At 43.5% G+C, this 11869-nt stretch overlaps 1 protein-coding gene across 7 annotated transcripts in view; it reads right to left on the bottom strand.

Annotated features, from left to right (window-relative positions):
• Positions 1–9258, bottom strand: part of NDRG3 (NDRG family member 3) — a 91234-nt gene extending 81976 nt beyond the window's left edge. For 4 of the 7 annotated variants that reach the window (XM_037732746.1, XM_017512629.2, XM_017512623.2 and 1 more), the window contains exons 1-2: positions 9172–9258; positions 8714–8837 (exon numbers count right to left, since the gene is read on the bottom strand). In XM_037732746.1, the coding sequence (XP_037588674.1) occupies positions 8714–8773 (60 nt within the window). In that variant the 5' untranslated portion in view covers positions 8774–8837; positions 9172–9258. Of the gene's footprint in view, positions 1–8606; positions 8630–8713; positions 8838–9171 lie in introns of those variants that run through there. The other 3 variants (XM_017512646.2, XM_017512653.2, XM_037732755.1) reach the window with 2 other exon arrangements.
• Between the last annotated feature and the right edge of the window lie 2611 nt (positions 9259–11869).

Here is an 11869-nt window from a genome sequence, read left to right as displayed (position 1 = left end):
GAAACTCCGTCTCAAAAAAAAAAAAAAAAATACAGCTCACTGAGATTTTTCACTGCATAAAGGAAAGTCCAGGTAGCTCTTCGCCGGAAGAAATACACTCAGAGATGCTATCCCCCTATCTACAGAAGCTAAGAGGTAGGGAGGAATCACAGGTAGCTGCTGGAGTAGCTCATATGCTCACAGATCCTCACTGTAACAGGAAGTACCCCTGCTCATCCTCAGGCCTGGATAAGGGCCATTCACATTCCTCATTTTCCTGAAAGGAAAAGGGCAGCAACCCCTGCGATAGGCCCACCTTCCTGCTGTGTCACTCCCGGGTTCGTTCTGGCAGCAGATGGTAAATGAGAGGTTTGTAGAGACTACCAAACTGGGAATCTGAGTCTGTCCTATATATTAATTCTATCCATTCCAGGGTCCTGGTATAAATAACTGCTAGAACAAAGCAACCCCCATGTAGGAGCCTTCTTGTTAATCCCAGACATCCATCAGCCAGTAGAGGTTTTAACACAGGAGTCATACTAAAGTAACTCTAAAAGCAGAAGCACAACCCCCTGCCTTCCACTCCTGAAGGCAACTTAGGACACTACCACTGGCAAAGGCCTGGGGTGTGCTCTTAGATGGCTCCGGGTTCCTGCCAGCTGTAAGGCTGAATCCCTGAAAACAATCTGTACTTTAAGTCAGCCTGAGTGAAGCAAAGGACAAACAAGAGCCCTAATATGCAATATATAATACTCATACTAGCCAAATTTATTGAGCGCTTACATTATGCCAAGTACCATAAGCACTTTATCCATTTCTTTTTTTCTTTTTTTTTTTAATCAACTGAAACAAATGTGCCATTTAAAGCACTTTATCCATTTATTATTTCATTTTGCTTCCCAACATATTTAGCTAGGTACTGTAATCCACCCCATTTTACAGATGAAGAAAGTGAGGCTAGGATAAGGTTGTGTAATTTGCCAAAGATCACACAGCTAGCAAGCAGCAGAGCAAGGATCTGAACCTGAGCAATCTGCATCCTGACCTCTATAACCAATTTTCCCCACTTGATGCCATCTGATAATTAATTCTTCTAATGTATTTTCTCAGGTTGGGTTACTGGCGCTTACCAGGATGTTACTATAAAAGAATTCTGAAAATTGGCTGGTCATGGTGGCTTATGCCTATAATCCCAGCACTTTGGGAGGCTGAGGTGGGCAGATCACTTGAGGTCAGGAGTTTGAGACCAGCCTGGCCAACATGCCAAAAGCCCACCTCCACTAAAAATACAAAAAATTAGCTGAGCAAGGTTGCAGTCGCCTGTAGTTTCAGCTACTTAGGAGACTGAGGCATGAGAATTGCTAGAACTCGGGATGGAGGTTGCAGTGAGCCGAGACTGTAGCACTGCATTCCATCTTGGACAAGAGAGCGAGACTCTGTCTCAAAAAAAAAAAAGAATTCTGAAAGTCGAAAAGCCCCATACAAAATGTATGTATCGTTATTATCATTACTACTTTAATATGAGATTTGTACCTATCTGAGTAATTGGAAATGCAATATACCCTGCGGACTAATCGCCCAAAGTTATATTTTAGTGAACACCCTAGTTAAACCCATCCCAACACAATGACTTAAAAGCAACACTTTCTCCTAGCACTTTGGGAGGCCAAAGCAGGAGTTCAAGACCAGCCTGGCCAACATGGAGAAACCCCATCTCTACTAAAAATACAAAAATTAGCTAGGTGTGGTGGCATGCACCTATAATCCCAGCTACTTCCCAGCTACTTGGGAGGCTGAAGCAGGAGAATTGCTTGAACCCAGGAGGCAGAGGCTGCAGTGAGCCAAGATCCTGCCACTGCACTACAACCTGGGTGACAGAGCAAGACTTCATCTCAAAAAAAATAAATAAATTAAAAAAATTAAAAAGCAGTCAAGTTGTATTCATGAAAGAAAATTCAGCTTTAAAAATACAGAATCACTGGCTGGGCATGGTGGCTCACTCCTATAATCCCAGCACTTTCAGAGGCCGAGGTGGGTGGATCACCTGAGTTCAGAAGTTCGAGACCAGCTTGACCAACATGGAGAAACCCTGTCTCTACTAAAAATACAAAATTAGCCAGGTGTGGTGGTGCAAGCCTGTAATCCCAGCTACTCGGAAGGCTGAGGCAGGAGAATCCCTTGAAGCCGGGAAGCAGAGGTTGTGGTGAGCTAAGATCGCGCCATTGCACTCCAGCCTGGGCAACAAGAGCAAAACTCCATCTCAAAAAAAAAAAAAAAAAATCATACACACACACACACACACACACACACAAGCACTATCATGCAAAACAGTAGAAATCTCAACACATTCACACCTGGTTCTGGTTCCCCAATATTACTACTTGTATGCAACTAAACAGATGTCATCCAAAACTCTGTTCTAAAGTGTTTATTGTAGTGGGAGTAATGGGTTTGCAGTAATAAGTCATACTTTTCCATTGAAGGAGAGGTCTTGGGAATCTCTGGGACTAGCTAAAGTTGTTTTTGGAAGAATTCCTTGACTGGAAATTTTACCTTTGTGTTTTGTTGCTCGGATTCCTGAAAACAACTTAAAAAAACTAGCTTGTGGTTTGTCCATCTACTGCACTCATTCCTTGGATCCCACCCATTCTTTCACTTTAAGAGAAAACAAATAATTGTTCCAGAGGTCTCTGTATTTTGCAGCTGCCCTTTTGTAAGAAGCACTCCTCCCAAAAATAAATAAATAAATAAATATAGAAGCACCAAAGGACAAAACTGTCATTTTAAATAAACAACTGTATCTGTTTGGAAAGCACATATTTCTGGATTAATCGTCATCTGGTAATCTTTCCAGAATATAGTGAGCAACAGTCTCACTCTACTGCCCAGGCTGGTCTCAAACTTCTGGGCTCAAGCGATCTTCCCACCTCAGCCTGCAAGCAGCTGGGACTACACAGACTGGCCTGATTTCTAATCTTAAATTATCATTAGAAATGGGAAGACCAGGTGCGGTGGCACACGCCTGTAATCCCAGCACTTTGGGAGGCCAAGGTGGGTGGATCACAAACTCAAGAGATCGAGGCCATCCTGGCCAACAGGGTGAAACCCCGTCTCTACTAAAAATACAAAAATTAGCTGGGCGTGGTGGCACATACCTGTAGTCCCAGCTACTTAAGAGGCTGAGGCAGGAGAATAGCTTGAACCCAGGAGGCGGAGGTTGCAGGGAACTGAAAGATTGCGCCACTGCACTCCAGCCTGGCAACAGAGCAAGACTACAAAAAAAAAAAAAAAAAAAAAAAAGGAGGGAAGCAATTTCATGTTGTTTTTATGAGCTACATATAATTTTCTTTACTCTGATTTATTGGGTTTATGATTTTTTAGGCCATCACACCAGTAGTACCCCTAAAATGACAGCTATTGCCCCAAAACTAAAAACAGCAGCATCTTTTAAAAACATACTACAAAACTTGCAATAGAAAAACTTAGTAAGTAATAAAATTAAGTATGAAGAGTAGCTACATCCAGAATTTTACTTGAAAACCCCAGACTATAGCCCATGGGTCCTTTTAGGTGGTAAGGGGGTTATTGTCAAATGCTATAGTTAAAGCCCAGCAGAAGCCACCACTGTACTTAAAAAATTAATCTTCAGTGGTGGTTAATGCTTGTAATCCCAGCACTTTGGGAGGCTGAGGCAGGCAGATCGCCTGAGGTCAGGAGTTTGAGACCAGCCTAGCCAACATGGTGAAACACCATCTCTAAAAAAAAAAAATAAATAAATAAAAATAAATAAAAAATAAATAAATTGGCTGGGCTTGGTGGCTCATGCCTGTAATCCCAGCACTTTGGGAGGCCAAGGCGGGTGGGTCACCTGAGGTCAGGAGTTTGAGATCAGCCTGGCCAACATGGTGAAACCCCATCTCTTAAAAATAAAAATAAAAATAAATAAAAAATAAATAAATTGGCCGGCCTTGGTGGCTCACACCTGTAATCCCACCACTTTGGGAGGCCAAGCCAGGTGGATCACCTGAGGTCTGGAGTTTGAGACCAGCCTGGCCAACAGGGTGAAACCCCGTCTCTAAAAAATTATAATAATAATAAATTAATTAATTAATCTTAATTTACTATATTAAATCTCTAAGGAAGATAAAAAGTGGCACCTCTACACAAAAAGACTCCATATAATACATTCTTCCCATATCCAGGGAGGACACCGGCTCCATATCAATAACATTAATTAATGTTTGCCACTGTAATTAGTGTTTATACAGAATTCAATTCAGAATGCAAAGAAGCCGTATTCCTCCAAATTGCATCCCATTCGGCCATCAACAACAAATTTTTTTTTTTTGAGATGGAGTCTTGCTCTTGTTGCCCAGGCTGGAGTACAATGCCGTGATCTCGGCTCACCGCAATCAGATTATCCTGCCTCAGCCTCCCAAATAGCTGGGACTACAGGTGCATGCCACCACATCTGGCTAATTTTTGTGTTTTTAGTAGAGATGGGATTTCGCCATGTTGGCCAGCCTGGTCTCAAACTTCTGACCTCATGATCTGCCTGCCTTGGCCTCCCAAAGTGCTGGGGTTACAAGCGTGAGCCACCATGCCCGGCCAACAAATTTTTATTTACGACTGATAATATGTTAAATTCTGTTAGGTACTATAAGAAATATCACAGAACTTTGAGTAGACTACTGGCCCATTCACTGAAGAGATAAAAGTAAAAGACCTAATACTAACCATTTTTGTATGACATTTAAAACATCCTCCATTATATCAGTTAATTTTACATAAATGAGAGCACAATTGTAGGTAAATATTATACATTAGTTTTACAGATTTAGCACTGTGATTTTTAAAAATTCATTTACCAAAGAAAGCCCTGAAACCTGGTAAATATCCATAATCAAGCCAGCTAAGTTTTTGTATACTATTTTCAAGAGCTATTAAAGAAGAAGGGGGGGCATCTTTCAGAATAAACAATCTGACATCCAGCCTGCAGCAAACCCAAAATGTTATCAATCTTTGTACTTGAAAGTTCTTTTCAATGCACCCCTTCCCTTCAACATTTCTATCCAAGCTTGGCCGTTTTCTTCCAGAATCTCTCATTTGGCCTTTTTTTCCTTCCTTCTGTGTTCAATTCTTACCTGGATTTGCTCATTCATTCATCATCTACTAAGTGCCAATTATCAGCCAAGCACAGAGCTACACCCTGGTCCCTGCTCTTAGGAAGCTTACATGACACTAAGTAAAGTTGTTTCCTGCCCATCTCAATCACCATCACTAGCCTGCAAGCTTTAGCAAAGGCTTTGTATTTCCAGAAGCTAGCAGCATCTGGCATATAGCAGACACTCTAAAAATGTTTGTTCTATGACACTAGATTACTTTAGCAAGCTCTTTTTTTAATTCCATAAATATTTTAGTATGTATCTTCAAAAAAGATTTTTCTTTCCTTTTTAAAACACAAAAGCATTATATGCATAATGCAAAAATAATATAGAAAGGTAAAAAAGTAAATTCCCCAAACCCCTAAATCCCACTCCCAGAAGTGACGACCATTAGAGCTTGGTAAATATCTTTCCTGAACTCTCCTATATCACTATACCCCCACACCTGACACACACACACTTTTTTGGAACAAGTTATTTGACAGTTTTTGACTCTAGCTTCTCAATCTTCTAATCAAGTAGTTCTCAAAGCGTGATCCTTAGACTAGCAGCATCTGTGTCATCTGGGAACTTGTTAGAACTGCAAATTCTTGGATTCCACTCCAGAGATAATGAATCAGAAACTCTGAAGGTCGAGCCCAGGAATATTGGTTTTAATAAGCTCTCCAGGTGATGCTGGTGCACACTAAGGGGTGAGAACCACTGCTCTAAGCCAGCCAAGCCAATTTTTTTTTACTATCCCTTAACCGTGGCAGGCATTGCTATCATGTCGGTTTTATCACTCCTGATTCAAAATGTTTTCCTTGTCCTTTTGATTAATTCTGACCCTATCCACCTGTCAAAGCCCAGAAAGTCAAAGCCCAAAGTGGTCTCACCATAGCAGCTCATACTGAACCTTCTTGCCCCCTTTCCCCAACTCCCATGATATCATTAGTCCCTTTACCATACAATTTAACAATTATATATACACAGGCTTCAACATTAGAGAATGCTGCTTTACTCTTCCCCAACAGACCATAACCTCCTTGAAGACACGAATCATGTTTTTGTATGTCTTCCCCCACCCCTGTTCTAAAAACATACATGGAATCTTTATAGAGTTGCTGGTTAATGTCTTTAAGGATGAATTCACTGAGAAGAAACACTGATAAACCTTTAATGGCTAAAAAGTCTCGAATTTCAAGTTGTAGCCCCAGTTCTGTGACCTTGAGCAAGTTCAATTCTCAGGATGATGTCTATAAAAGTGAGAAGGTTGGATTTAATTACTCAATAGTCCTTTTCAGCTTGAATAACATACAATTTTATGAAACATCCCATGTAGGAATATCTTATTCCATTATAGTCGAATTTTGCTTTGCTTGTAACATTAATATAGGAATTTTTAGACTTTATTTTAGTGCAGTCAATGTTTCCCAATTAGCTAGTAAGCTCTTTCAACAGGAGCTTGTTTCATTCAACTGAGAATCTTCTACTATCCAGCACCATACATCCATGTCTTACTCATAGTCAGTATATTTACAGAAAATTATTTGGAAAAACTCTTTAAGAAGCTTTATTTAGATAAGAGAATCTATGCACATATCTGCTGCCTCCCAAAGGACTGTTTTGAATATTTATTATTATAAATGCCATCTAATGATATACAGTAAAAATTGTGGTTACTTTGATACCACCAGGGGCAGTGAGCCACAGAAGACAAAATAATGTAAAAATGGATCTCTCATGCATTTAGGGACAGACTAATGGGGTGTAAGCTTCAGGCTATCCTGCTGCAACATACAAATGAAAACTGCCCTTACACCGAAACAGCATAAACCAACTCCACTCTTGGGAATAAACAGGCATTCTCCACCTTCAAAAGTAACAATTTAGAATAAAACAAAAGCAGCCAGGCTCGGTGGCTCACCCTGTAATCCCAGCACTTTGGGAGGCCAATGTGGGTGGATCACCTGAGGTCAGGAGTTCAAGACCAGCCTGGCCAACATGGTGAAATCCAGCCTCTACTAAAAATACAAAACATTAGCTAGGCATGGTGGCAGGTGCCTGTAATCCCAGCTACTTGGGAGGCTGAGGCAAGAAAATCACTTGAACCCAGGAGGCAGAGGTTGCAGTGAGCCGATATTGCACCACTGCACTCCAACCTGGGCAAGAGCAAAACTCTGTCTCAAAAAATAATAATAATAAAACAAAAGCAGCTTAATTGTGAGCACACCTTTGAGTAACACAAACAGACTTTTTGATGCAAGACTCTTATCTGCAAGTTTTCAAAAACAACAGGGTGGATGGAAGCCTCTGAGTGGTAAATGGTGATGAGAAATTGAATCTAAAGGAAGAGACAAGCAAAGAGACACTGAAGGGCAGAAAGGAGGAACAAAGGACAGCAGAAGAACACCACCGTTTGAGTAATGAAAAGGGGCGGTGGAAATTCACTAAGTCCTTACCAAGGATTTACTGTGAGCCGGGTATTTGGAGCTGCAAAGATGGCCCATGCCCTCAAGGGACTAGAAGTACGCAGGCTAAGACCCTGTTTTGTGAACGTGTAATTCTAATTGGGAAAATCAAGCAGGGAAGGCTTCACAGAGAAGGTGGTGATTTAGTGGAGCCTTTGAAATGTGGAGGAGGATTTGCTAAGGGAGAAAAAAGACAGTTTGAGCTAGTTATTTTGGGGGAGAAACATTCACATATTTTTATAGTTGTTCATTTGGAACTTTAAATCATGGGAGGCTTCTTAAATTCAGCACCACTCTATCAATGTTCTCTCTCTTCTTACTTTATCTTAAATACTGAAATGTTCAAGCCCAACCTTGGGGCAGAGCCAGAAAGCTCCGGAAGGAGATGAGTTCTAGCCAAATCTGCTCTGTCACCTCCAAGTCCAGCCCGCCCAACTAGCCCAGTCAGCCCAGTCCTGCTCTCTTGGCAGCCAGGAAAGGAAGGCTAATAATATCCCCAGAGGGCCAGGGTAATGGGGGGAAATCTGGATGACGGCAAGGAAAGGCTCACTCTTGTTGTGTCAGTAAACCACCAAAGGAGAGCTTCCCGGCCTCCTAAGCCAAGGGGCTCCTAGGCTACCTGTGATAGGGAGGCCAGCTCTGCAGGGAAAAAAAAAAGAAAAAGGGCTTCATGAAAAGGAAGGGGGAAACGTGTGAACTGGGAAATGCTGAGGTGTTATGCGAGGTTATCTTAATAAAACGCTTAGCAAGATACCCGGCACACATCGAGTGCTGGAAGAACGTTAGATCTTATATTGATAACGCTATTATTATTACAGTAACACCTCAACTGTACTCCGACAAGAAAATCTTCTCTGTGCAGCCTACTTTTATGACGTTCGACAGCAACTTCAGAGATGACAAGTGATTTCAAAAATATTTCAAAGGTACGAGATCAAATTCCAACCTCACTGGCCTAAGAGCCCTAGACCCTGAGTAGAGAGCCGACCCTGCCACTTGTCAGCTGCCTGACCTTGGGCACGGCACTTCACCTTCCCGTGCCTCAGTTTCCTCGGCAGTTAAGTGGGGCTAAGAAGCCTCTCCCCGGCAGGGTCGTCCTAAGGTCCCGTTAGAGAATACCCTTTGCTGCTTTGGGACCACACAGATGCAAGGGGTGCTCACGGCCCCTCTTCCAAGCATCTGGGCTCTTGGGGCGGGCGAGGTAGATAGATGAGCAACCCCGAGGCCCACCGAGCTCTGCCGCCTGCAAAGCCAGAGAGAGAGAGGGGCTCGCGCCTGCGGGGGGCGTCCCTGTGACCCAGGGTGTTGAGCCCGGAGGGAGGCTCTCTTGCTGCCCGCACGCTGTGCGGGAGGGCTAGGTGCGGGGAGCCGCCGAGGGAAGCCCAGCTGACCCAGGTCCAGCGGGCGGGGCGGGGCGGGGCAGAGGTTCCCGGGGACCCGAAGGAGGCAGGCAGCACCGGCCCCCAGGGTCTCGCCGAGCCGCGGAGATGATGCGGGGAAGGGGCAGGGCAAAGGAGCGACGCCCCCGCATGCCACGCCGCGCGTTCCCCGCGGGCCTGGCGGAGGCGCTCACTCACCTGAGGCGCGGGCAACCGCCGTCAGTGCAGCAGCAGCGGCAGCGGCGGCGGCGGCGGCGGGAGGGGCGGGGGAGGCGATGCGGCCGCGCAGGCGTGCCAGAGACGCCTGGGCCGCGCATGCGTGATGTACCCGCCCGCCTCTGGAACTACCGAGAAGATGGTAGCTACGCCTGGAGAGGCTGGCCGCGCCATATTTGATGTAGTTTTTCTTGCTGCGGAGTTACCTCAGAGAAGAATCTTAGATTTTCGAGGTGCTGGAGGGAGGGCCATGGAGCGCTGCGTCTGGAGCGCTTCCCTCCCTTCTCTGAGTCGCATCCTTATGAAGCCCCTAAGAGCTCTTGGAGGGTATGGCGTACTCCTTTTAAGGTGACCTAGAGCCATACCCAAGGTCACGGCGCGACTAGCACAGTGCCGGCATGTTGAAAGAGCTTTAACAAATTTTTGGTGAATGAACATAGTAATTTAAGAACTAGAGTCCAAGACTCAGGGCTCCGAATTATCTGTCCTCCATTGTATCACCCCTGTCAGCCAAGTCATCTACTTTCTTGATTGCAACATTAGAAATGGAATTTATTTTCCCCAGAATGATTGCAGATACTAAACTTAATGACCCAACAATTTAAATAACACCAAAATGTACAGGACACACTCTCTTCCTCTAGTTTATTTATTTATTTATTTATTTATTTTAAGTATCACTGATTTTTTTTTTTTTTTTTTTTTGGAGACGGATTACAGGCATGAGTCACCGCGCCCGGCCCCTCCCCGACTTTTTTTTTTTAAGTCTCCCGTCGCCAGACCGGAGTGCTGTGGCGCCATCTCGGCTCACTGCAACCTCCACCTCCTGGGTTCAAGCGATTCTCCTGACTCAGCCTCCTACTCAGTTGTAGCTGAGCCTACAGGCACGCCACCACGCCCGGGTAATTTTTGTATTTTTTTTTTCAGTACTGATGGGGTTTCAACCATGTTGGCCAAGCTGGTCTTAAACTCCTGACCTCAAGTGATCCGCTCTCTTCAGCCTCCCAAAATGCTGGCATTACAGGCCACTGCACCCGGCCACTAAAAGTATATTATTTTAAATAAGGCAAATTGAACAAATAAATATTACCAAACATCTCAGAAGGCAGCAATAATATTATTCATCAAGCACAATTCCTGAACCAAATTTAGTTGGAGGGAAAACTAACATTAATTAACTACAGCCATTTATTATATGGCTTATGTTAACATTTACTGAATTCAAATTAGTTCTAGTTCACCATCCACTATTTATCCATATGTCCTTGGTTAGACTATTAAAGGCTCTCCATGCCGGAGTTCCTCGTCTATAGTCACACACACAGAAATAGAAGTTAAAAGGTTGTAGCAAAGACTGAATAATAATATGTATGTAAAATGCTTAGAGCTCAGTATTAGTTGTCTTTGTGGTACCCTGTTTTGCTGTTGAAGACACAAAACACATTTCTTGAGTTTGAACAAATCCTTATAAGCAAAAAATGCAATACAATGTAATAAATGAAATGGGGGAGGGTATAATCATCTTTAGAGAGAGAATCTATCCCCATTTGACAGATGAGGAAATTGAGGATAAAATGAAAATTCACTCCAACTCTCTCCATTCTACTACTCTCCTTATGAAAGAGTAGGGAATTAAGAGCATTCCTCTGATTCTTAAGATATAGATAATGACCATAGACAAGGATCTCACTATGTTCCCCAGGCTGCTCTAGAATTCTTGGACTCAAGCAATCCTGCTAGGCCTCCCTAAATTCTGGGATTATAGGCATGAGCCACTGTGTCCCGCCCTCTTCTGATTCTTAAATGTTGGCTTTCCATGAGGTCATCCAAACTTTCCCTTCTTGCTCTACTCTGGACTATATCATTCATTCTCAAGTCATCAACAACTAGACATCAGCAACTCTCAAATGTTATCTCCAGTCCAGATTTCTCCACCCAGTTTTCCACCTGCGTTATTTGATACACCAGTTGATTTCTCCATTTGGTATCCCAAATGGAACTAGGTTTCCCGTCTCTAACTGCTCCATCATCTACCCATTGTTCAAGCTTTACCCTCTACAGCATATTGACACCACTAAACTTTTATATTATTTAATCCATATAGCATCCCTGTGATATAGGTTCTATCATTCTCCCAACCTTCGAGATAAGAGATTAAAAAACTTTCTCAGCCACAGTTAATAAGTGGCAGAGTTAGGTTTTTAACACCTAGGTTACACGCTTATGTTCCAGACACTGTGAGCAACACAAGCAGTCCCACCCCACTCATCCACTGCCAACACCCAGCACAAGCTGTCATTTCTCACCTAGACTCCTGCAATAACCTAGCTGGTCTCTCACACCCACACCTTGCTTGCTTCTGTCTTTTCCCCACACCACAACTAATCTTTTAAAAATAAAGTTCTGATCCTCTTGCCCTTTCTTGAAGCCTTCTAATGACTTTCAATTATACTTGTCTCAGGCCAATCTTCTACTGGTGCCCAGCACTCCTGTTCTATTTTTTTTTCTAGCGTCCCAGAATGCTCCACTCTCCTTCTCAAGCCTTTGAAAATTGCTTCTCCTGCCGGGCGCGGTGGCTCAAGCCTGTAATCCCAGCACTTTGGGAGGCCGAGGCGGGTGGATCACGAGGTCAAGAGATCGAGACCATCCTGGTCAACATGGTGAAACCCCGTCTCTACTA

Source organism: Cebus imitator, unplaced genomic scaffold (assembly GCF_001604975.1).
Source record: "Cebus imitator isolate Cc_AM_T3 unplaced genomic scaffold, Cebus_imitator-1.0 Scaffold18, whole genome shotgun sequence".
Lineage (NCBI taxonomy): Eukaryota > Metazoa > Chordata > Mammalia > Primates > Cebidae > Cebus > Cebus imitator.
Note: the sequence above shows the minus strand (reverse complement) of the source record. Positions and strands in the feature narration are given on the sequence as shown.